At 30.5% G+C, this 26748-nt stretch overlaps 1 protein-coding gene and 1 long non-coding RNA gene across 9 annotated transcripts in view; one reads left to right on the top strand and one right to left on the bottom strand.

Moving 5' to 3' along the window:
* The window catches only part of LOC139517292 (1-phosphatidylinositol 4,5-bisphosphate phosphodiesterase beta-4-like), a 103132-nt gene extending 79073 nt beyond the window's left edge, over positions 1–24059 (top strand). For 4 of the 8 annotated variants that reach the window (XM_071308206.1, XM_071308207.1, XM_071308202.1 and 1 more), the window contains 16 exons: positions 2158–2294; positions 2917–3061; positions 4065–4149; positions 9891–9963; positions 11205–11308; positions 13112–13214; positions 13979–14143; positions 14532–14631; positions 15443–15547; positions 16147–16356; positions 17154–17388; positions 18176–18242; positions 19902–20077; positions 20477–20578; positions 23072–23216; positions 23714–24059. In XM_071308206.1, coding sequence (XP_071164307.1) covers positions 2158–2294; positions 2917–3061; positions 4065–4149; positions 9891–9963; positions 11205–11308; positions 13112–13214; positions 13979–14143; positions 14532–14631; positions 15443–15547; positions 16147–16356; positions 17154–17388; positions 18176–18242; positions 19902–20077; positions 20477–20578; positions 23072–23216; positions 23714–23782 — 2021 coding nt within the window. In that variant the 3' untranslated portion in view covers positions 23783–24059. Of the gene's footprint in view, positions 1–2157; positions 2295–2916; positions 3062–4064; positions 4150–6996; positions 7082–9890; positions 9964–11204; positions 11309–13111; positions 13215–13978; positions 14144–14531; positions 14632–15442; positions 15548–16146; positions 16357–17153; positions 17389–18175; positions 18243–19901; positions 20078–20476; positions 20579–23071; positions 23217–23713 lie in introns of all 8 variants that reach the window. The other 4 variants (XM_071308208.1, XM_071308209.1, XM_071308204.1 and 1 more) reach the window with 1 other exon arrangement.
* LOC139517303 (uncharacterized) lies at positions 4725–10560 on the bottom strand. The gene is made up of 3 exons (XR_011663130.1): positions 10530–10560; positions 6513–6597; positions 4725–6182 (listed from the first exon to the last, which is right to left on the bottom strand). It is a non-coding gene; the product is annotated as an uncharacterized lncRNA (long non-coding RNA).
* Positions 24060–26748: the final 2689 nt, after the last annotated feature.

Raw genomic sequence — 26748 nt, 5'->3', positions numbered from 1 at the left:
AGAAAATTGTAGTTGAGCTGGGAATGATTGTTGTCTTCTGAGTTTGTATACTCCAAGTCAAAAGAAATATAACATGAATAAAAGTCAAAATTATATAAATATGTTATTATTAATCACCTTTGATTCTTTGTTCAAAAAATAAATATTTATGATATCTTTATAAATTCATATTGTATTTTGGTATTTGTAAAGTTCAAATTTTATTTCCTTATTTAATAGATATTATTTTATTTGTTTTGTCATCTTGTGCACAAAACATAATTTTTACAGTTTTTGCTTTCTAATTCTTAAAATCTGCAAGATCCAGGTACATTGAAAGATGTAGTCTGAATAGACAGAGGGCATCAGTGAACAGAGAAACCATAGATTAAATCAGCTGTGAGGAAAACTACTATGAGCTTGGCAGACTACAGGAGGCCAATGTCAAAAAAATATTATAACTTTTCTGATTTCTTCCCATTTTTTGGATTTCCTTGGACCTGCATCTGAAAGTTTTTTCTGAACTATATTCAAATTATTGACTTGTGAGGTAGTTATACTCTCACAACTTCATTTTTTTGGGGGAAGTTTCAGACCTTTGTACTGCATTTAGACAGAGAAAAGAAAGATCACACTGACGAAATTCGTATTTTTCTACAGTTCCAATTAAAAATCAGGGACGTTCTTTGTCTGGCCAATACAGCACACCATACAGCACATCCCAAAACAACCTAAACTTGCAAGAATGTAAATATGAATCAGAGCTCAGCACTTCTGAAATCCTTGTTTTTACTGCTTATGTTGTCATTAAAAAAAAAAGAGTTCGTCAACTTTGTGGCAGTATGCCACACACCATCTCACTCTGTGATCATTGAAGAAAAAATGTATTATTATCAGTAAGCCTCAGCAGTAAGGCAAATTCATACATTTTGTCAAAATAATTCACCAGGATAACAGTTGAGTTTGCTTACCAAGATATTTTAGGGATTAAATTAAACCAATAAAATGACACCTCTTCTAGATTCTAGGCTATTTAGAGCTAAGCATAACAAATATTCTAAATTCTGGGCTATTTAGTGCTTAACACCAAACACTGTTCTAGATTCTGGGCTATTTAGTGCTTAACACCAAAAACTGTTCTAGATTCTGGTCTATTTAGAGCTTAACATATATTTTGGACACTGGTCTTGTTGACTACAATCTCCATTTATTCCTATTCAAATACATATAACTTTGATATTTATGTTCAAGAAATTAACAAGTTCTAATCAATAACTTATGTTTTTCCTGATCAAAACTCTTGACATTTGGGAATGTTAATAAAAAATTTATTGTCCTTAACACAACAGCTTATTTTGTTCAGAAACTTGCATGTTTACAAAACTGATAATTTGTGTATTATGTTGAAAGAAGAGAAAACCTTTTCAATTTAATATAAATATTCCATTTATTGATTTATCTTTAATTAATTTTTTTGCAGGACCATAAACACTTAATTTGTTATATAACTTTTGACTTGGAGTCGTTGTATATGCTTTTGCTTTAGTGTTTGGTAGACAATGTTCAGAAATTGTAATCTGAAATGTGAACATGCAAGTCTAAAGGGTTGAAATCCCTTATGTTGATGCCTTTAATATGTTTATTTTTCCTTGTTTCAGTATAAAATTCGTAAAGCACCTATACCAAAGTGTCTTTACGTTCTGTGTTTTCTGAATTTTAATACTTTCAAAATACGCTGTATTTTAGGTAGAGCGTGTTTTAAAAAATATTTGTTTTGGTTTTAGTGAACAGAATTAAAGTAATTCCCTGTATAATGTAAAGTTTTAAAGAGATAAAGTTACATTAATACCTTTTGAAGGTTTTTGTTGCTTCCCTTTTAAGAATATTAAATCTTTGGGAATAAAAACTACACTTTTTTAATCAGTACTATTAGCCTACTATATTTTGTACAATTGAATAACCTGATATGACAAATAAGCCAGAAAAGTCATGTCATCCAGTCAAAATAACTATAACAAGAATTTGGTAATAGTATCAACCATTCAATTAATGAATTAAACAGCAAGACCTTTTAGTATATTATTAAGAATTCAGAATTTAACAACTACTAAACTATCCTGTTTTTAGATAGGATGAGTTGTATAATATTAATTATCATGATTACATATGTATTTCCAGATTTAGACCCTACCACACCTAACATAGATACTGATGCTCATCCTGAGTTGAAGCTATGTCAGTCTATAGACACCAATGATCCAGATGAAGACGAAAAGAAAAGATCAGATTCATTTGAGAAAAAAGAAGAGGATGAGGTAAAAGATAAAAAAAAAAGAGGGGAATTATATATCCAGGATAAATGGGAATTAATCTTCTACCTTTCATATCATATGCAATCATATCTTTTTGAAAAAGAATAAGACGAATTATGAATTCTTCCCATAAACTTGGCTAGGCATGTAGTTTTAAATTCTTTTTTCGATAGGTTTGTAATTAGATATGTGTAAATTATTTTGTTTATGAAGAAAACCATATAAGAATCATATGAATAAAATGAAATGTGAAATCAGGTCTAGGTTTTACTTTTGTTAATAGCTGACTTTCCCTATCTAATGTTGAGCAGTGATTCAATATGACTTTTAATAATCTAAAGGGCTATGGGTATTCTCATTATTTTTACACCAACATGAAAACATCATTATTTCATTGGATGATTTCCATTGTTTTGGAATTTTTTTAACCAATCATAATGTTTTGGTTTACGCTTTTGAAAATGTTACCCAGAATGCATTAGATTCTAAAACTGTGAATTAATATCACTCAGTGTTGACTGTCTCTGTGATTTTTGCTATAGGTCCTCCTAGTATTACAGCTTCCTATTCTTTTTATAAACAGGTCACCATTATATGAACCTGTCAATTTTTAATAATATTATAGGGAGGAAATTTGACAGCTGAAGAAGAAATAGCTTTGATGTCTAACTATAAATACATTGGAGCAACTACAAACATACATCCTTACTTGTCAGCAATGGTTAATTATGCACAACCTGTCAAGTTTCAAGGATTTGATGTAGCAGAAGGTTTGTAAAAATCACTTTTCATACTTAAGGTATACTGATTCATTATGATATGCTTTTAATTAGATCTGCATACATAACATCAAATTAAACTGGATATATCATCATTCATGATTTTATTACATGTGTCATTATACATGTACTATATACATATATGAAATGTTTGTTAAAAGATATATTTTTGCTTTTGGGCTGTTTCAGAAATGAATGTTAGAAAAGGGGTCAAAGACTAAGTTCATACAGAAAAAAAGTAAATTCACAAAAATACGGATGCAAAGGAAAATTCAAAACAGAAAGTCCCTATTCAAAATTGTGAACTGTTGTACTTTTTCTAAAAGAAATTTAAAAAAATTTATGATAGTGGTGGTTGATTTAAAATAAAATGACCTCTTTATTCAATATTTGTTTTTGGGACAGCCCTTAAGCGACTTCCTTTAAAGTTGTAGATTTACTATGCTAGGTTTACATATGAGCTGTGTCGGATAGAAATCGACCTTATGCAAGTGCATGTACACATAAACATATCTTAAGACTTTGATCGATTTTGGAATAACTAAGATATAAAAGCTGCATTTTGGTCTGTTTAAAAAGGTTGTCTTCTTATGAAAACCTACTTTTGGAACAATCACAGACTTTCCGTAGAAACTATTTCAACCCAAAATAGGTTAACAGAGGTATTGATTTTCGTTTGCATAAGGTCGATTTCTATCCGACGCAGCTCATATATTATTCCAAAATGACTGCTGACTTGATCCAACTGAAAGAGACCATTGTTTGTTCTAAAGACTTGGATATACAATGACATGATTTTTTTAATCATCTCTTATTAGACTTTCATAGTCAAGTAATCAGAAGTTGATTCTTCTTCTTGGTCAACAGAAATATAGCTTTCATGGACAAACTGACACCAAGTTTGTTCGGTCAGATTTTGAATTTTACCTTCATTTAATTTTTTTGTCAATTAATAGTAACTTTTAGTAATGCTTATATAATTTTTTCTTCACAGAAAGGAACGTCCATTATCACATGTCATCATTTAATGAAAACACTGGATTGGGTTATCTTAAAACTCAGGTTATAGAACTGGTCAAGTATCCTTATGATGAATCAGATAGATGTATTTGTCCGTGTTTTATACTCTGGGTTCTTTTTATTTATTGTTTTGTTTTCTTTAATGACTGGAGTAAAGCAAAAAAATGTAAATTACCAGTTGACCATCATGCTCAGTTTCACATATGTCTCTTAATAATTTTGATGCTCATTTTCAAGTGTTGTAAAAGGTAACACTCTCTATATGTGAAGGAATCCTTCTAACAAGTTGATAAAGTGTCCATAGTTAGCCCATTGCAAGGCACAATGCCTGCCCCTATCCATCATGCCCTCATTGAAATTTCCCTTCATCCTAGTAAACATCTCACCCTTACTATTACAAAAACAAAACGTAAAATATGCAGACATAAATGATATGAAAAACAGTAAGCAGTTATTAGACACAAAATGTAAATTAATTTCAATGTAGTAGCAAATTTTACAATGTTTTTGACAAATATATCCAGTTAAAACAAATAGGTCAACAATAAAACATTTTAATTTGAAAAATGACTATATATCCTCTCATTATTGTTAAGGGGAGTAAGTATCCTATGAAGGAACAACTATTAAAACAGAATTTTTTCCCAATTCTAATCAGCTGTTACCTCTAATCATTATGTTATTGGTGACTTTGGTAAATAACATTGCCTTTTTATTTGTCATATGCATGTAGTAATAGAGTTTAGTGTGCATTATTTTTATTTCCATCAGTATTGTTTTTGTTTGTATTTAACTTGTAATGTTGCATGCCTTAGTTTATATTGAGTTTGTATTTACAGGTTTTAGATAAGGTGAGCTTTGCAGTCATTTGAACATATCCTACACTATGCTTAATAGAACTTCTTTCTTATTGACACAAATTCACACTTTGGAATAAAACAATATATCTAATATTTGACTTCAAGTAAACAATGATTCTGTTTCAACCTAAACACAACTGACCTGTATCATTCATGTATCATTCCTGTACATTCTCTGTGCTATAATTTATGTTACTGTGGATTCATTATTATTCGTGGGTTTCGTGGATACAGGTGAACCACAAATTCAAATGTTCAAGGAATAACATACTTTCGATAGGCTTTGTATTCAGAGATTGGAAAAACCACGAAATCAAATATCTAGGAACATGCATGTTTTCTGCAATCCACGAAAATTGATACCCACGAAAATAAATGAATGCACAGTAATGGTACAACACAGACTTACAATACTTTCTCCGTAGTGAAGTTGTATTTCAATTGACACGTTATGTAAACAGATGGTATTTTGCTATTCATATTTTGTTGAAGGAACCTTTTATCAGTAATTAATCATTAATTTAAAGGTGACAAATATATATTGGTAAAGGGAGATAATTTTCAATGAAGGTGATTCCAAACCTCCATTGAAGAAGACTTATTATAGGAGTTCTTAAGTAGGAAATATTTTACTAAAATTATGTTCAAAAATAGGATAAAGGCTGTGAATCTATCACATTCTTATAGTCATAGATTGAATATCAAATATGGATACTTATAAGAAGTATAATACTAGGGATTTATTTATTTTCATGGGTACCAATTTTCGTTGATTGAGGAAAACTTGTTTATTCGTGGATGTTTTATTTCATGGTTTTGGCAAAGCCAGAATTCTTTCCTTTAGAAAATTTGTATTTCCTTGAACATTTAAATTGGTGGTTCCCCTGTACCCGTGAAATCCATGAAAATTGGTCTCCAATGAAAATTAATGAATCCACAGTACCATGATTTGAACCTAATTTGAAGCTCACTTTTTAGAATAAGGTTGAAATTGTGTTTTGTTATTTAAAGAAATTTGACAGTGTTGACTGAATCGTAACAGGTGAATTGTACTTTGTGTGTTTGATCTGTTCACTTGGCTTTAACTAATATTTCTAATGAAACCTCTTGGTGTTTTAATCAACAGTTCTATCATACTGATAAAAGGATTGTCAGAGTCTTTGATTGATTCTTTCACCTATATCTATGAAGGTCTCATCAGTTCTAAAAACTTCTCTACTCTGTTTGTCCATCTGTGGAAAAGAACACTTTCATTAAAGTTTTCTTGGCTTCTATGGAATGGACATGATAGAATATCTTATATTTAGTCAGAAGCTTTATAATGTTGAGTTGTACTGAGTTAGAAATTTCGACATTAGCCATACAGGCAGAGATGCAAATTTTTACCTTCTCGAACAAAGAGTTCCATATCTTTTATTTAATTTCAACTGAGTTTCCTCCTGTTTAGTACTAGTGTCACTTCAAAAACAGCCATATTCTGTATTACTACATATAATGATCTGTACTAACAGAGGTTTAACATAGGAACTAATCAATAAGAATAATTAAGTGTTTGAACTTACATTTTCTGAGAACCTATTCTTGATACATGTTCTTTACAAATAAGATGCTGAGTTGCAAGAACATCCTGTATCCAAATTAAAAAATCTAAAGGGAAAAGAAAAGTAGCCATTATCAATATGGGTAATAGAATTGTAATACACAAAATGCCTCAAAAGCCACAGGGTTATTTTGGTTACTCTTATTAAGTTTGGCTAACTTTGTAATATATAGGTATTTTTGAAATGAAAATGAAGGAATTGGGGTTATTTTACAACATATTCTGCACCATTTATATTCGGATATTATGGCAGGAAATAAATCAGAACTTGAATAAATTTCAAACTTTTTTACAATACACTGTAAGTTTGGTTCAAGATTGTGGGATATTTTTAAGGGTAATGTATCCACAAATGTGTACCTTAGCACTTAATTATTTATTAATTTTATATTTTTGTGTTTATAATGCATGTATTGTGTATTAAATGTCGCATGTTTATCCTTCAGCTAATCGAATGTCTTGTCATATGTCCTCTTTCAATGAACATACAGCCATTGGATTGATCAAACAAGCCTGCACGTTTTTTGTTGAGTATCCTTAGTTTATTTATTTCTTTATTATATGTCTAATTGTTTTTTAATGCATTAGTAAATATTAATACTTTTTGTTCTTTCAATTACTCTCTATCCTTCTTTTTATGTTTTAAATTTGTTTCTTTGTGCATTAGTTCATTTGCATTGTCTGTATTCTATATGATGTGGAATCGTGGATTCATGGATACTAATTTTAGTGCATTTAGTTGGTAAAGGGAAATCACGAAATTAAATGTTCAATTAATGAAAAATTTCTATAGACTTGTATGAAGACTTTGGCAAAACCACGAAATCAAATATCCACAAACATGATAGTTTTCCCAAAAATTGGTACCCACAAATATAACTGAATTCGCAGTAGCATATGACAAGTGCAAGTAAAAACTTCTCAGATAAAAACTATAACAGTGTTAAAACAAGTTAATCATTCTTATCAATTTAAACATTTTATATATTACAATCACAGATTTGGTACTAAAGAAAACCTATAATTAAAATTTTGACTTTTTAAAATTTTTAATAGTAATAGTGTTCAGATTAAGGTACATTTGTCTTTCATTAAAAATGTGTTAATTGCTTGTCAGTCAACTCAAGAAAGATCTGTGCTTTTTAGATCAAAGTCAAGTTTCTAAAAATAAACTAAGATTTTAGCATTTTAAAACTGCTTTTACCTTCTATATGTAATACTACATATGAGATCAAATACTGCATATGGGATTGCAATCTTAATTAGGCTGTAATCCAACAAATTTTTTCGCCAGTTGAAAATTAAAGTTATTATAAGTTGTTGTCATGTATAACTTTGATTATTCCCAATTTAACTCTTTCAAGTAAATTTGAAAATCACAAAATTTAACTGCCACAAAGTGGAATAAAAAAGTTAACCTTGAATCAAAGTATCTGCTGAACTAAGTTGGTTTACATTATATTGTAATGTATGGGACATTTTAAAAAAATGTCGAAATTTTGAAATTGAAAAAGTTACCTATAAAAACAACCCTCTATCTAAGCAATTCAAAACAAATAGTACTTTAAGAACAACATATTAAAAGATGCAATCTTAATGATGTCATACAAGAATATTTTGAAACATTTTTTGATCGGTGGTACAATATTTTGTCTCTCCTGTTACCATTTTCAAAAGAAATTTTGGGTTATTTAAAAAAGGTTAAGATAATATGTTAAGCTTGTTTTACGTAGCCAATAATATGTTAAGCTTGTTTTACGTAGCCAATAATATGGGTTGCAAGAGAATAGACTTCTATATATATTCATTCTGTAAAATAATAGATTATTTGCCAATTTGCCAGGTTGTACTGAAAAATGCCTCTAAAAATTGGTTTTGAAAGGTTGTTAAAATTACCACCAGTAATGCAAGTCTAAGATAGTAATTTATATGTTCGGCATTTTTCACCCTTTCAAATAAGCCCAACATCAAGTAAATCCCTCATAAGTTAGTTCACTTTTCTTTTTATTTCAATGGTAACAAGAACACACGTTTATGATATATTACCATATAAAAGTCTATCCTGTTACTGATATGAGTATTGCACCTTATAACAGTAAGATGAGTTCAAACAATGAAATATTTCATTCTTTTTGCACCTATATTTTAAGATAAAAATTTTAACAACGTTTTTGTCTACAATTGTCTATCCTGTTACTGTAACCATAGCAACCATAATATCAGGATAGACATAACAGGATAGACAAATTTCTTTGTTTTTGATTGCTGTTGTGAAATAACTACTCCCTTTGGTGAAGTGATTATGGTTTTCTATTGTGAATTTGGTTTCCAATACGTTATTGCACTTTTTACAAGCATACTGTTAGTGTAATAAATCAAAATTGTTGGTAACAGCATAGACATGAAAAAAAGTACCCTCTATATTTTTCACTAAATGTCTTGAAATTTCTTTTCTCTACACTGTCTTTCAAGAAACATGGCGTTTTAAATGTGGAGATTACTTTGCACTTTTGGAATCAACACTGTCTGATTCAATATTCATAGGGAGAACAATTTATCGGATGATTTAAGTAGCGGTAACAGGATGGACATGAACCTCCTGTACACTGATTGAACTTAGTTTATAGATAATATGTTACATACAATGATAAAGAAACTACGATTTTTCGTTAGAGTAATAACTAACATACTTAAAAAGTCCCTTTTGCAGATATCAAGGCGATCAGATAATCACAAAAAAATCATTTGAAATGTGTTTTTCTGACACTACGCACAAAAATACCCCCAAAATCGGACTGAAATACATTTTAATCTTATCAAAATAGATGTAAATCGTGTTTATTATTAATGTTCTGAATCATAAATCGGACAAGCTTTCATTTAAGCCATTACAACTGAAATTTCCGTTAGAAATATTTTTTTTAGCGTGGGTGTACCGAAAATTCAACATTTTTTGAAAATGACCCATATAATGAAAGTAAGATCTCTTTTGATTCTAAGTTTAAGGTTAAGGTCAAAGCTAAAGACTGTAATTTGTACAGAAAAGTTTTTTGGATAGCTAATTAAATACCACAATAATTTCTCATTTTCTGCCACTTATAGATTACAGAAAAGAAAAGTTGTTTCTTATAGAAGAGAATTGTGCTACATTTGTTTGTCTAACACTAAGCTTAAACATATGATATCATAATATATTATTGCACTGAAATGATAGGAATGCCTTTGGTTTATGATGCATGTCTGAACAGTCAGATGTATGTTTATCATAACAGAAAAATAGAGCATAAATGTGTTGTGTTACAAATTACATAAAGAGATAAAATCCTTAACTCATGTGAAGTTATAATAAGAGGCAGATGAGTAGAATATACCCCAGAGGTGGAAGGGTGGATTCAAGCAACTACTTACCACAGGTAAGAATAAATATACATGTATTACAGCAAAATACAATGAGTGTGTAGGTAAATGTTATATGTTTAGTTAGCTTGCTTTCTAGCTGGACCGTGAAGTCATTATTAGGTTAGATATATTACCTTGCATTCATAATAGTCTAGTCCTACAGACAGATAGATTGGTTATCTGTCAAAACTAGTCTACTCTTGAAGGAGGGTAATATACCTAACTTAATAATGACTTCAAGGTTCAGCTAGAAAGTAAGCTAACCAAACATATAACCTTTACCTACACACTCATTATATTTTGCTGTAGTATTATTTTCACATAACAGCAGAATGTGCCATATTTGTAAACATTAGCATTGCATAATTTTATTAGAAAAAGACAGTAAATTTATGAGTTAAACAGTCCAAATTTTATAATAATTAGACCATGAAATCAGTTTGACAATTTAGCTGAGTGGTGAAACACTAATGATCTCTAACTGTAGATGTGCCCCAGTTGCTGAAATTTATAACAACTTATACATTAAAGTACTGAAAATATGAACATTTATCAATCAGCAAAAATAAGCACTACATACCTGATATCAATTCAAAGATTTATGAAACCCTACAGGAAAATGATATTCAATTGGACAACAGGGGAAAAAAGTTGTTGGAATTATTCCAAACAATATTAATCCACAGCTGTTACGGAACTATATGAAATAGTCATTTTGTAATAAAAAAGGGTCTTATCACTTACTATTTTGTTCATATTACCACAAACTTTTTAACCATTACACAAATCCTATTAAAAGGTGCAGTATTGTATATTTTAACTTATTTATATAGCATGTTGAAGATTCCATAATGCTGACCTATTTTGCATGGTTTTCTTTGATATTCAAGTTTTTTTTATAATTTTTTCCTGGAAAAAAATTTGAGATATTTTCTCCAAAATCGGTGATTTTATTCATGTATTAATGAATGTTAATTCACTTGAACATGATTTTAGGTGGCTTAGGTATTCTTTATTACATCTATTTGATAGAGGATTAAAAATTATGAGACAATAGAGATTTTCCCCTGCCAGGAGATTGCTTTTCAGAGATAGATTTTTATATTTTTTTTAATTAGAAGTATCTCTCATTGATATCTTTCAGAGTTGAAATCTTTGAATATATTCTGTATATGGGCTGCATTAATTTGACCCATGCATTGGATAGAAATGATTGATGTTTTAGGTGGTTAATATACAAATTTGAAATTTTCAGATATTTTGGAATGCTGGTTGTCAAATGGTAGCTCTCAATTTCCAGACTCCAGATTTAGCCATGCAACTTAATCAGGGAAAATTTGAATATAATGGCAACTGTGGGTAAGATAAACAATATAATGGCAACTGTGGGTAAGATAAACAATATAATGGCAACTGTGGGTAAGATAAACAATCTTCTGTCTGTTTTGTTGTTCTCTCTTCCCTTCATTCTTAGTACCAATCATTTGGATTAATAAACAAAAGGTATACAATTGTTTAAAACTGAACTTTATGAAATGGATATTGAACAGATATATCATGTTAAGGAGGGGTATTTTTCACAAATACTCCTCAAATACCCTTGAAGAACATACTATATCTATTTAATTACATCGAATGTTAACGTTCAAAAATGCATTGATGATCGTGACGTTATAAGCGTCCAGTTGGATATAGTATTTTTGGAGAAATACCAAGGCAGAGTGCGTAAAAAAGGCATATCCTTTTTGCATATACCCCGGCGGTGTTAAAAAATGAACGATATTCATTTGATAACAGTAAATTGGTGAAAAATATTTTGGCTATCAACCAATCAAAACCCAGGATTCTTACATAAAGTGTAATTATAAAAAAAATACCATATTTAGGAATGGTTACACATACTGAAAAAGCTTAAAGCTTAAACATGTTAAAGGACTTTACAAAATGTTAATATATTCCAAACTATATGAGTATTTGGATCGTATGCATACTTTTTGAAAATATGCATACAGTTGGTCGGACTGTACAGTTTGCCTAAAATTAAGAAGCTGGCCAAATTATTAGATACAAAAAACATGCAAATGCAAAGGAACATGCATGAACAATACATGTAAATGTAAAAATATTTGATGTTCCTTGTGGTAGCCAGTGTCACCTTAGGCAGGAGTACCAAAATAGGATTCAGACATTTAATTAGGCAAATATTCACCTAATTGTAATACATGTAATAACAACTATGAAAAATAAAAATAAAAATTTTGATAAATGTTTGTTGAAATTTAACCCGTATGATTCAAAAACATGTATGGTCAGCTCATACTGGACAGTACAAGTATCTTAGTGTAATAATTACAATTTGTTAAACTAAAAAATTAAAAAAAAAGATTCAGATAAATGTTTGTTTTAAATTTAACCCATATGATTCCAAAACATGTATGGCTAGCTCGTACTGGACCTTACGAGTATACTCATACGGTCAGACAGTACTCATATGGTTGGAGTATCCTTATACTGTCCAAATACTCATATAGTCTAGAAAATTTAGAAATCTGCCATTTTGCACTGTAACTTTGGGCACTGTACTACCAAGTAGATTTTGTTTCAGAAAAATGAATAGTGAAGAAAATGCTATCTTGTTCTATTTCCAAATTAATTTCATACACCTACGGTAGAAGTTGTGACAATACTACATTCACCTTTTCTGTCCATTTAACGTTTAGCAGGTTAGCAGGTTGACAATAATGAGTTGTGTTATGTGAGAATTTTTTTTATCTGTCTCAATACAGTGATATTGTTTGCCTTAAATTACAGCCGAAATTCAGCTTTTTCCCTGGGAGAAAATTTCCAATTACTTAAAAAAAATGGCTTAAAATTCCTCCCAAAAGGTTTTACATTTTCCCAAAACAGTGACTTGTAATTTGTAAGTGGCTTTAAGTATCTATATCAAAAACTGTGTTTTGAAATTCCAACAATTATATTTTTCCTTCTGCAATGCAGCTCTTTTGTGATAGCCTTGTTTAAAATTTGACAACACTCATTGTACAAGGAAAGTTTCACTAGTAATTGTTACTCTAAAGAAATTATTATAGTCAAAGAGGTTCATCCCAAGTCCAATTGAATATAGTTTTTACAGTGTTCTGTAAAAAATACAATCTTTTTCAGTTATTTATTGAAGCCAGATTTTATGAGACGGCCAGACAGAACCTTTGATCCTTTCTCAGAAAGTCCAGTTGATGGAATAATTCCTGCTCATTGTTCAGTTCAGGTAAATATGGATAAAAGGAAAGTATTAGAGTCAATAAAACAGTGTACCTATGACACATAAAACCAAAAGAACACAAATAAATATGCTAAATAATTGAAGATTAAGGGTGAGCTTATTTAAATTCATTATGAAATGTATACACTTTCCATAAAACATTGCAATGTTACTAAGCCAAAGTAAGAAAGTTTCTGTCCTGAGCCTTTGAAGCTTTTTTGAAAATATTCTAAGCCTTATTATTATATTGTTATTATGTCAAGCCAATACACTATCATGGTCTATATCATAAACATTTAGATTTTGTTTTTAAATTTCATGCTTTTGATAGAAAGTTAAGACTTGTTGATTTTTTTTTTTTTGCATTTGTTATTGTGTACATATATTATTAGAACCTTAGGGAGCTACCATTTGATTTTTATGGGGGGGGCTAGGATGAAAAATTTTGTCCTGCATTTTTTTTTTAGCTGTAATCTCTGTCCTGCCTTTTTATTTTTCAATCTGTTCGGTCCTGCCTTTTTTTTTTTTTAGTTTATCCTGACTTTTTTCTACCTAAATTGTTGTCCTGACTTTTTTTTTTGCAAGTGTCTCATCCTGCCTTTTTTTTTTACTCAAAACTCCTGTCCTGCCTATTTTTTTCAAATTTCATCCTAGCACCGCCCCCCACCCCCACCCCCCCCCCCCCCCCCCATAAAAATCAAATGGTAGCTCCCTTAGTAGCATCTTTGCTGAATGTATTCTTCAAATTTATTTGTATGTTTTCTGAACAGGTTATATCTGGCCAGTTTTTGTCTGATAAAAAGATTGGAACTTATGTTGAAGTTGATATGTATGGTTTACCTACAGACACTATTCGTAAAGAATTCCGTACCAAGGTTGTTCCAGCCAATGGATTAAATCCTGTATATAACGAGGATCCATTTGTCTTTAGAAAGGTTTGTTCAATATTTTAAGTGAAACCTTTCATATAGTGTTTTGGATTGTATGTATAAATCTAAATAATTAGCCGTTTTCTCACTTTTAAAGTGCCTTGGTTGATACTTGTGTAGTTTTTTGAATGAATGAAAAGAACATGTAATATGATGTGTATTGTTTTCATTGATGTACACAATGTAGTTCTAGCTTTCATTTTACTCTAGTACATATGTGTTAAGTATAGTTTTCAAAAAATAAAACAGACTTTTAAAAAAAGTTTGTTGTAACTGAAAAAGTGCATGCCCTTTAAATTTATCATAACTTTTAAACATAATTATCTTGATTAAAATGATATACTCTTTAGGTCTAATTTCTGACAATATTTACAAAATGTGAATCTTTTTACAGGTAGTTCTTCCAGATCTTGCAGTATTAAGAATTGCTGTTTATGAAGAAACGGGTAAATTAATAGGACAGCGAATTCTTCCATTAGATGGCTTACAAGCAGGTATTTTAATTTTAATTTTAATTCTTTGTTTTGGATAGAAGAATTTGGCCTTTGTATGCCCTACCTGTGGGGTGTTATGGTTTTCAGTATGTGCATCACTTTCATTCATCTTTCTGCCAGTCTGTTGATCCATCTGTCCTGATTCAGGTTAAAAGGTTTTGGTCCTGGTAGTTTTTGATGGGGCAGGCTTGAAGCCAAATGTTGTCCATGCATTTACTCATGAACCGTTCAACTAAAGCTTTTAAAATTTTAATATGTTGATACATCCATCAAAATGGAGGTCAAGTTTAATAATGACGATATTGACTTTTACCGTTCAGGAGTTGTGGTTCCTGAAAGTTTGAAAAATGGTGTTTCCAGTTGTGTCCCTGCATTTACTCATGAACTGTTCAACCAAAGCTTTTAAAACTTGATATGATGTTACTGATGACAAAATGGAGGTCAAGTTCAAAAATGACAATATTGACTTTAACTGTTCAGGAGTTATGGTTCTTGAAAGACTGAAAAATGGTGTTTCCAGTCGTGTCCATGTATTTACTCATGAACTGTTCAACCAAAGCTTTTCAAATTTAAATATGTTGTTACTGATGAAAAAATGAAGGTCAAATTTAGCAATGGCAATTTTCACTTTTCCTGTTGAGGAGTTATGCTACTTGAAAGATTGAAAAAAGGTGTTTCCAGTCATGTCATTGCATTTACTCATGAACTATTCAACCAAAGCTTTTAAAATTTTAATATGTTGTTATTATAGGTAGTAGTATAGACTTTTAACTGAAGTTATATAATTTGATGTAAATTATTCTGAATGTAGGTTACAGGTACATATCACTGAGGACTGAAGGGAACTTTCCATTATCACTACCTACTGTATTCTGTAGAATTATACTCAACACATATGTACCAGAGGAAAAGGAAAGTAAGTACTTTAGATAGTAGCTTTAAAATATTTGAAAGGATTCACAATATAGATATAAGAAGATGTGGTATGAGTGCCAATGAGACAACTCTCCATTCAAGTCATATTTTGTGAAATTAAACCATTATAGGTCAAAGTACAGTATTCAACATGAAAAATTGGCTATAAAGGGCCCCAAAAATTGACTGTTGTAAAACCATTCAAACCGGAAAGCAAACAGTCAATTCTATATAAAAACAAGAAAGGAGAAACATTTATGAACCACAACAACAAAGGACAGCCACTGAACATCAGGAAATATGTAATCCTAGTAACTGAAATGATGAATCTATATTTTCTACTTACAATTATGGAAAGAAAGGGAACAAAACTTGTCTAAATATGCCTATTCGCTTAATTCAATGCAATGTCCAATTTTACCTTCATAATTCTAATTGAGAGCAAACTTTACCCCTCAGTGTCAACAAGCATTGTCATTGTCCAACTTCTATCAATTGAATACGTTTCAACTTTTCTTGGTTGTTAATTTCTAAGCATAAGCATTAGAATGGGGTATCACAATTTAGAAAAATAAATTTAAATTTTCAAAATTATTCCAGCTTTTGTTGTCGATTTAATGAATCCCAAAAGTAAACAAGAAATGGTGACAAGTCAACTGACCCAGTTAGGAATCAGTCCTAAGGATATTACAGATGTCCCAATAACAAGACCTATAGCCAAGCCTAGTTCTAGTGCAAATATAAATGGACAAGTGACTGGGGAACCAGTACAAGCTGCTAGTGTAAACAATGGCCAACCTAGGAAAGAAGGTAAGTTTACTGGGGAACCAGAACAAGCTGCTAGTGTAAACAATGGCCAACCAAGGAAGGAAGGTAAGTTTACTGGAGAAACAGTACAAGCTGCTAGTGTAAATTATGGTCAGCCTAGGAAGGAAGGTTATTGTAACTGATTATTAATGGACAGAGTTGTCGACCAACGAAAAGTAAAAAAGCCATTCTGATGGTTAATCAAAAAAATGAAATGACCTAAAACTAACTGAGGAATAAAATTGAGAATGGAAATGGGGAATGTGCCAAAGATACAACAACCCGACCATAGAAAAAAACAACAGCAGAAGGTCACCAACAGGTCTTCAATATAGTGAGAAATTCCCGCACCCGGAGGCGTCCTTCAACTGGCCCCTAAAGTCATTTTGATGAACAATAAAAACATATGATTTAATGTTTGGATAAATATCTCAAACTGATATTTGCTTTTCATCCCAAAAAATTCTTTTTCTTCAAATTCCCTAATTGGGGTTAATTTTTCATTGAGAGGACTTCCAAATATAATTGAGTTAACTGAGATTTTGTAACAAACCAAGTTTGACTCATCAGAGTTTGACATGCCTTCAAAAAACTTGAATTCTCAGAGTTTACTTAAGACACAAAAGAGTTTGCTACACCAAGGTTATGCTATAGTGCTTTACAACATTTCAATAATGGTATTAGTTTATCATATAACAGAATACTTTTCTTCATGAAAGTCTACAACAAATTAACAGGTTTTTTAGAAAATTATATTTTACTTGAAGTATGATTTATAAAACAAATGATTATCATTTTAGGGGACGAGCTCAACTTTAATTTGATCAACAGAGAAACACTAATGAAAGATAAATCTGTGATAAAACTAATAAAAAAACAACAAAAAGAAATGGATTTATTAAAAAAGAAGCACCAAAAAGAGAAAAGTGTAATGAATAAACAACATACAATGGTCGTGGACACTTTAATGATCAAGCATGATAAAGAGAAACAGGCGACAGAAAAGTCTATAGAGAAAAAGTTAAAAAGGAAAGGGTATGTACATCTTATTACTATTACACAGGCTACTGAAAGAGAAAAAGTTAAAAAGGAAAGGTATGCATGTCTTAGTTATATTTCTGTCTAGTCTTAGCAAAAACAGGCTACAGAAAGAGAAAAAGTTAAAAAGGAAAGGTATGCATGTCTTAGTTATATTTCTGTCTAGTCTTAGCAAAAACAGGCTACAGAAAGAGAAAAAGTTAAAAAGGAAAGAGTATGGATGTCGTAGTACTATTTCTGTTGAGTCTTAGAGATTATCTCATCCAGACATCTACAACTTATCATCATCATTGCTAGAAGTCATATGTTGAAAATAATGTACATGCATTACTTTGACCTATAGTGGTTTACTCTTTACAAATTTTGACTTGGGACGGAGAGTTGTCTGATTGGCACTCATACCGTATCTTCTTGTACCCATTAACCAATATTATCACATGAATTTTGTATGATGTAGTTATAATAACTTATTTAAAAACAATTTTATAATTTATCTAAACCCATTAGGAAAGTATAAGTGAAAAATAGTCTCTTGTGGTTCATCTTTGAATATGTTCATGATAAGCTGACCTAAATTGTCAACAGTTTGTTTGTATGTGAATGTCAGACATAACTCACTAAATAACTGTTCCATTGTAATTAACCACATTGATCATATCAGAAATTAAAAAAAAATGAATTTGAAATAACAATAACAAACATATCTGTAAGTTGCATGCTCTGTTTTATTAATTATATATACAGTGCAAACATTTTGTTTCAAAGATTTTTATTATAATTTCAGGGATTCCAGTGCAAGCTTAGAAGAAAAAGGGAAAGTTTCTTCTCTTTTGAATGATCACAAGTCAAAGGTATGATTGTTAATAGATAAAGCAGCAAAAATAAATTTCAGACTTTTAAATTGCAATAAAACCTTATAATTTTATTAATTATATTAATTTTGGCTGGGTTGGACAAAGTGCTGTAAATTCAGAAATTATTGCGATGTTTTTACTATTTTGAAAAATGTGACAGGATTATAAATGCAATAATTTAAACTCCCATTTTGAAATCATTTTCTAAGAATTAAGGTAGCACAATACAAAGATTTTTTCACCCCCAATCAGACAACTTTAAACTGATCCTCTCATCATTCTTTAAATTTTATAAATGAGAAACCGAAAGAAAGAAGACAGATTAATTTTTCAAACTGTGATAATTTCATTATGACATTATTATTACATAATTAATTGTTATGTAATTAGTTGCTATATTGCGATGTCCAAACTTGAATGAATTTAGCTTCTTTGTTATTCATAGCAATAAAAGCATCCCAAATTACTTTATAGATTCTTGTACAACACAGTTTGACCTCCAAAACCGTGTCTTGTTATTTTGGGTTATCTTGAATATTATTATAGATAGAGATAAACTATAAACAGCAATAATGTTCAGCAAAGTAAGATTTACAAATAAGTCAACATGACCGAAATGGTCAGTTGACCCCTTTAGGAGTTATTGCCCTCTATAGTCAATTTTTAACCATTTTTCATAAATCTTAGTAATCTTTTACAAAAATCTTCTCCTCTGAAACTACTGGGCCAAATTAATCCAAACTTGGCCACAATCATCTTTGGGGTATCTAGTTTAAAAAGGTGTCCTGTGACCTGGCCAACCAACCAAGAATTCAAAGCATTTAGAGCAAATCTCATTCATTAAAATATGTTTATTAAGTCAAGATCTAACTGCCCTGAAATTTTCAGACAAATCAGGCAACCCGTTGTTGGGTTCCTGCACCTGAATTGGTAATTTTTAAGAAAACTTTGAAGTTTTTGGTTATTATCTTCAATAATATCTTAGATAAAGATAAACAAACTGTAAACAGCAATTTATGTATAGCAAAGTACGATCTACAAATAAGTCAACTTCACCAAGTTCATATAGATAGAGATAATTGTAAGCAGCAAGATTGTTCAGTAAAGTAAGATCAACAAACACATCACAAACACCAAAACACAATTTTGTTATGAATCCATCTGTGTCCTTTGTTTAATATGCACATTAGACCAACGTCACCAAGGTGAGCGACACAGGCTCTAAATTAGTTAGGGTTATGGTACCAGTAGTTAAGGAATTGGGGGCCAAAAGAAGCATTTTTGTAGTTTCTGGGCAATAACTTGAGTGTATGTGTATGGATCTCTCTAACATTGTACCACAAGGTTCCATATCACAAGAGGAAGGCTGAGATTGAGTTTAGGGGTAATTGTGCTGAACGTTCAGGAATCAGGGGAAAAAACAGGCATTTTTGTAGTTTTCCAGACCATAACTTGTGTTTAAGTGCATGGATCTCTCTAAAATTGTACTTCAAGGTTCAATACTACAAAGGGAAGGTTGTTCTGTAAATATTAAATATTTTAAAGAATGCATTCTATTGGGATGTCAAAAAGTGTTTCAAAATCTTTGGTGTTTAAGAAATAAAGTTGAATCATATGCATAGCTAAGCAAGCTTTTTATGAAATAATATTTTGTAGTTATCAGAATTGGTTTGTGACCAAACAACTGAATGGACTGATATGGGATGTAGACAATTAAATGAAGAACACGAAATGAGAAAACTTCATTTAGCTCAACAGAACGATTTACTGAAGAAATTGTTTGATGATGTCAAACAAGAGCAAATCAAAGAGTTAGAAGCTAGACATGAAAGGTTGGTTTACACTGAAGTTACAAACAAACATTTGAAGTAAACAGTATAAAGCTTACAAGATGAAAAAAAAATGTTGTTAAATTCTTTAGTCCTTCTGCAATGAAAGTCATAGACAGCATAGTTTTGTTTACAGGACTTTATCAAGTTTGTTGTTAAGTCACTTTAGAAAGAATTATTTTGTATTCTAGCTGTTCAAGCAGGAAACATTTTATGATCATTTCAGTTTAGAAGATATGTTGTGGCATTAGTAAAAAAGAAAGTAAGACAGTATCTATGAATAGAAGTAATTTCCCAAAAATGAGGACTTTGAAGATAAATTTTACAGTTTTCATTTAAAAGAGCTCTGAAAACACATTTACGGAATTGAACTGTGTTATTAAAATGTTTTTGTTTTGTTAGGGAAGAGAAAGAACTTAAGGCTATACAAGTGAAGCAGTCAATGGAATCAAGTAAGGCAGTACAGAATGATAAAACAATCAAAAACAAGATGGAACGAGAAAGGTACAAAAAACCTGAGTTTTAGATTTTTATCTTGAACTTATCATACCTGTTAGTAATTGTCTTGAAAATTTCATCTTTCTTATTCACCTCATGGTAAAAAAAAAATCTTAATGAAATTTACTCTGGCTCTAATTGTCAGATCTTCATCTTTTTATAATGTTGAAATACTGAAAGATTTATTTTTAAAAGTTTACTAATTAACAAAAAGTAATTTAGCTGTTTAAAAGTGTATAGGAAATCATTTTTAATTTCATAATTCAAAAAGTTCACAGGATTCTTTGAATATACTCTAAAATAGTACGCTCAAGAAAATAATTAAGGAGAACATTGAACCTAGTCCTAAATGAAACCTGCAACAACTGATTGTAGCAGCATGAAATTTTTGTAACAGCAGTATACATTGCACATTCAAAGTTAATATGATCTACCTAGGGCTGGAGAGTTAGTCTTCAGGTAGTTCACACATCAATTAGCAGATCCCACATTTTGATAAAAAGTGGGAAGTAACGCAAACACAAGAGGAATGTAGTTACCATTTTACAACCCTGTATTGATTTATTAATTGTGTCATCTATGAAAATATCAGTTATTTCATTACATATACGATCATAGATATTTCAAATTTGTGAAACATAAAAAATATAACGATTCCAACTTAATCATCTTTCACTAAGGTGAAACTTTCATGTTTAATATATCTAGTATATTGTTGTCAGTCACATGTCCAATGTCCTTGACCTCATTTTCATGGTTCAGTGACCACTTGAAAAAAAAGTTCAAATTTTTTGTAATGTTGAAATCTCTCTTATTATAAGTAATAGAATAACTATGTTTGATATGTGTGTACCTTGCAAGGTCCTCATGTCTGTCAGACAGTTTTCACTTGACCTTGACCTCATTTCATGGATCAGTGACCAAGGTTAAGTTTTTGTGGTCAAGTCCATATCTCAGATACTATAAGCAATAAGGCTAGTATATTCAGTGTATGGAAGGACTGTAAGGTGTACATGTCCAACTGGCAGGTGTCATCTGACCTTGACCTCATTTTCATGGTTCAGTGGTTATAATTAAATTTTTGTGTTTTGGTCTGTTTTTCTCATACTGTATGCAATAGGTCTACTATATTTGTTGTATGGAATGATTGTAAGGTGTACATGTCTAGCGGGCAGATGTCATGTGACCTTGACCTCATTTTCATGGTTCAGTGGTCAAAGTTAAGTTTTGGAGTTTTGGTCTTTTTATCTAATACTATATGTCATAGGTCAACTATATTTGGTGTATGGAAATATTTTATGATCTTTATGTCAGTCATGCAGGTTTTATTTGACTGTGACCTCATTTTCACGGTTCATTGCACAGTGTTAAGTTTTTGTGTTTTGGTCTATTTTTATGCCCCACCTACGATAGTAGAGGGGCATTATGTTTTCTGGTCTGTGCCTCCGTTCGTCCATTCGTTCGTCCGTTCGTTCGTCTGGTTCTTCAGGTTAAAGTTTTTGGTCGAGGTAGTTTTTGATGAAGTTGAAGTCCAATCAATTTGAAAATTAGTACACATGTTACCTATGATATGATCCTTCTAATTTTAATGTCAAATTAAAGTATTGACCCCAATTTCATGGTCCAGTGAACAAAGAAGAAGATAGTGTGAAGCTCAGGTTAAAGTTTTTGGACAAGGTAGTTTTTGATGAAGTTGAAGTCCAATCAACTTGAAACTTAATACACATGTTAACTATGATATGATCTTTCTAATTTTAATGACAAATTAAAGTATTGACCCCCATTTCACGGTCCAGTGAACATGTAAAATGATAGTGCGAGTGGGGCATCCATGTACTATCGACACATTCTTGTTCTTAAACTGTAAGTAATGGGTCAACTATATATGTTATATAGAAGCATTGTAAGCTGTACATGTCTGCCTGGCATGGTTTTTTTTTTTACCTTGACCTAATTTTCAAGGTTCATTGGTCTTTGTTTAGTTATCTTGCTTAATTTTAAGTTTATGTGTCAGTTGTAATAAAGCTTAGTTTTATACTTAGGACTATCAACATAATATCAATGATTAGTATAGAAGGCGAGACATTTCAGCGTGTGCACTCTTGTAGATATAAGATCAGAACCATTTTTGTATAGAAATATGAAATACATAATTTATCTATTATATATTCACAATATTAATGATTTACTGCCAGGTAATTTTCCGGAAAAAGTAATAAATACAATTTCTGGAAATGTATACTTTAAATTTCCTGAAACGAAGTACATGTATTGGAATTTTGAAAAATTAGCAGAAATGCAATACACCCCCTCATCGTGGCATGGTCGAAGTATTATCTTTGTAAAAGGAAAGGCTTGGTATAATTATTTTCAAATGTTTTGCACTGGAGAGTGTAGGAGATATGTATGATTATATCTTTTTATTTAAGACCTATATATTTATGTGTTATGAATACATTTTATACATTTATTCCCTGAACATATAATGTTATTTTATAGGAGAATAAAAGAATTGAATGAAAATAACATGAAGAAATTTATAGATGAAATAAAAAGACAGAAAATTAAACAAGGAAAGCAAATGAGCAGCTTACAAACTCATCATACCAATCAACTAGAGAAATTAACACAGGAAAATAAAAAGGTAAGGTATCATTACATTAAGGTGTAGAAATGAACAGCTTACAAACCCATCATACCAATCAACTAGAGAAATTAACACAGGAAAATGAAAAGGTATGGTGATCATTTACATTAAGGGTTTTTTTTTTTTTATTCATATGATTTTATGAATATCATGGAGTTCTTCATTAAAGATTAACTTTAAGTTTTGAACAATATTGAATAAGACACACAGATTAACTGCTTTTATTTTTAAAGCTTAAAAAGCACACATCATGATTTTTTGAAAATCTAGAACAGCAGTAAAAGACCTATTCCTTTTTCATGTTTTTTTTGCTGTGCATGTACAGAAAGTTTTTCAAAACATTCAGAATTGGTTATCTTAAGCCTTTGGATAACTATTTGTTTAATATAAAAACTATTTCAAAATGTATGTCTTGACTTCTAATGTATAGTTATAATGTTATAATCATGAGATTGTAAATACAAACACATAGAATTTCTGTTTTATATTTGTAGGAGCTAGACAAGTGTGATATGATTCTTAAAGAAGCTAAATTGGCTAGTAAGCCTGAGACTGATGTATGACACACACATGTTTGTATAGTGTTAATAAATTTTGTGTATATATGTACAGTGACCAATATATGTGTACAGTTTTAGATCTCAGTGCTTTGTTAGCTGTCATGTGTTTGACATAACAGTGTGTTGACCTATGTGCAATAATGTTCAGTATGATGTAAATATTGAACATTTTTAGTTTAAATCTCTACTTTTTGTTTTATATGAAATGAATTTCATGAAAATATTATATTCCTGGTGCTTTTGAAATATTGTACACTTTTAAAACTATCACATTCAAAAACTCATTATCTGGTGTATTTCTGAACTTGTTTCAAAATAATGTTTGATCTTTTTTATAAAGTTTTTGAAATTTTTGAAATAGTGTATTCTTTTACTTACATTTGATAATCAGAAATTTAATAATTATTTATCAATCTGGACACAATAAATACTTTAAAGTTTGTATATTGAAATAAGTTCAGGCATTTATTTGTATCCTAATCTCACATTATTTAAAGATAATCATGATTAGCATCTTTTTATGCTCTATTTTTATGTTTTATGAAAACTTTTGAATTCTGCTTTATACATTTTATTGTAAGGAAAAACTTTTTTTATTTTATTTTATACATATATGGTAATCATGGTAGATCTTTATATTTCTATGTCAGTAAGAAACTAGTCTTTGTGCTCACAATAATTTAATTCATCATATATCATATGAAATCCTAAATCCAACAATGATTAATGAAATAAATTGTTCCATTTAATAATATGTTCATTTAGATTAGATGTGATACCAAAGATCTATGAATTAAATCGCTAATTTAAACTATCAGACTGGAATTTAAAACACTCCTTTTTTAGCTCACCTGACCTGAAAGGTCAAGTGAGCTTTTCTCATCACTTGGCGTCTGTCGTCCGTCGTCCGTAAACTTTTACAAAAATTTTCTCCTCTGGAACTACTGGGCCAAATTCTACCAAACTTGGCCACAATCATCCTTGGGATATCTAGTTTAAAAAATGTGTGGCGTGACCTGTCAAACCAACCAAGATGGCCGCCATGGCTAAAAATAGAACATAGGGGTAAAATGCAGTTTTTAGCTTATAACTCAAAAACCAAAGCATTTAGAGCAAATCTGACATGAGGTAAAATTATTAATCAGGTGAAGATCTATCTGCCCTGAAATTTTCAGACGAATCGGACAACCTGTTGTTGAGTTGCTGCCCCTGAAATGGTTATTTTAAGGAAATTTTGCAGTTTTTGGTTATTATCTTGAATACTATTATAGATAGAGATAAACTGTAAACAGCAATAATGTTCAGCAGAGTAAGACCTACAAATAAGTCAACATGACCAAAATTGCCAGTCAACCCCTTAAGGAGTTATTGCCCTTTATAGTCAATTTTTAACAACTTTTCATCATTTTTTGTAACTTTTCTAAAAATTTTCTTCTCTAAAACTACTTTGCCAAATTTAATCAAACTTGGCGACAATTATCATTGTGGTTTATAGTTTAAAAAATGTGTCCGATGACCCAGCCTACCAAACAAAATGGCCGACATGGCTAAAATTAGAACATAGTGGTAAAATGCAGTTTTTGCTTTATATCTTTGAAACCAAGACATTTAGGGCAATTTTTCAAGATTTTAATGTCCATCAGAATAAGATATATCCCCTCACAAATTTTAAGTTGAATCGGACAACCTGTTGTTGGGTTGCTGCCCTTAAATTGGTTATTTTAAGAAAATTTTGCAGTTTTTGGTTATTATCTTGAATACTATTATAGATAGAGATAAACTGTAAACAGCAATAATGTTCAGCAAAGTAAGATCTACAAATAAGTCAGCATGATCAAAATTGTTAGAGGACCCCCTAAGGAGTTATTGCCCTTTAGAGTCAATATTAAATAACTTTTCCTCATTTTTGTAACTTGTATAAAAATCTTTTCTAAAACTACTTGGCCAAATTAAACAAACTTGGCCACAATCATAATACTAGGGTATCTATTTTTAAAAAGAGTGTCTAATGACCCCGCCTACCAACAAAGATGGCCGACATCAGTAAACACATTAACAGGTGAGCGACACAGGCTCTTGAGAGCCTCTAGTTTAATTCACTTAGGGCTATTTAAATGTATGTGGTATTATTGGAAGACACATTTTATTTTAAGACTTTTGTTGTTATTAATTAAGGGATGTATGTCTATTTGATGTATGCAAATTTTTATTTCCAAACAGATAGTATGTTGGTTAATATTTTAGAAGTACTATCCAACAACCATTTTTAATTGAATAACATTAAGAGTTGTCTCCCATTTTGACAGGTATTTCCAGTTAAAGTAAAAACTTTATTTATTGACAAAGACCAGTTACCATCACCAGCCATTTTTGCAATAATAAACATGTTTCATAAATACTGCGTACTGCTGTTTACTTCAAGCCATCATGTAAATTTCAATTTTCGTTTTAAATTTTTACGCCAGGATCAATTTTTTTCATCATATTACAGAATGAAAAAATTGCAGGGATGTGATGTCCTTATATTAAGTTGTACTTTATTTTAGAAAATATAAATGTGTCATGGAAATTGAAATTTTACATTAATTTAGAAAAAAGATTTCTAAAAAATAAAGCTATTTATCAATTTCAAAAGCTAACTCTAGCACATTGCATGTCATAACTTGTTGATTTCAACTGACAGATATTTTAAGATTCCAAGAAAGGAACATATTTGAATTCATATGCATACCTATCTGTATGTGGTCTTCATTAAGATATTTTGATTTGCATGATAGTAAAATTTGAAATACAATTTCAAAGTTTAAGCCAATTTTAAAATAGAAAAACCTTCACACTTCAGTGAGAATTAAAACAAATCCTTATTACACCCTGGCAGGTTTATTTACACACTGTTCTTTGATGACGGTATTTAATTTCATCAATTGGAGATCTTAGAAAACACATACTGCAAATTGTTTGTCAAATCA

This window comes from Mytilus edulis, chromosome 3 (genome assembly GCF_963676685.1).
Source record: "Mytilus edulis chromosome 3, xbMytEdul2.2, whole genome shotgun sequence".
NCBI lineage: Eukaryota > Metazoa > Mollusca > Bivalvia > Mytilida > Mytilidae > Mytilus > Mytilus edulis.
Note: the sequence above shows the minus strand (reverse complement) of the source record. Positions and strands in the feature narration are given on the sequence as shown.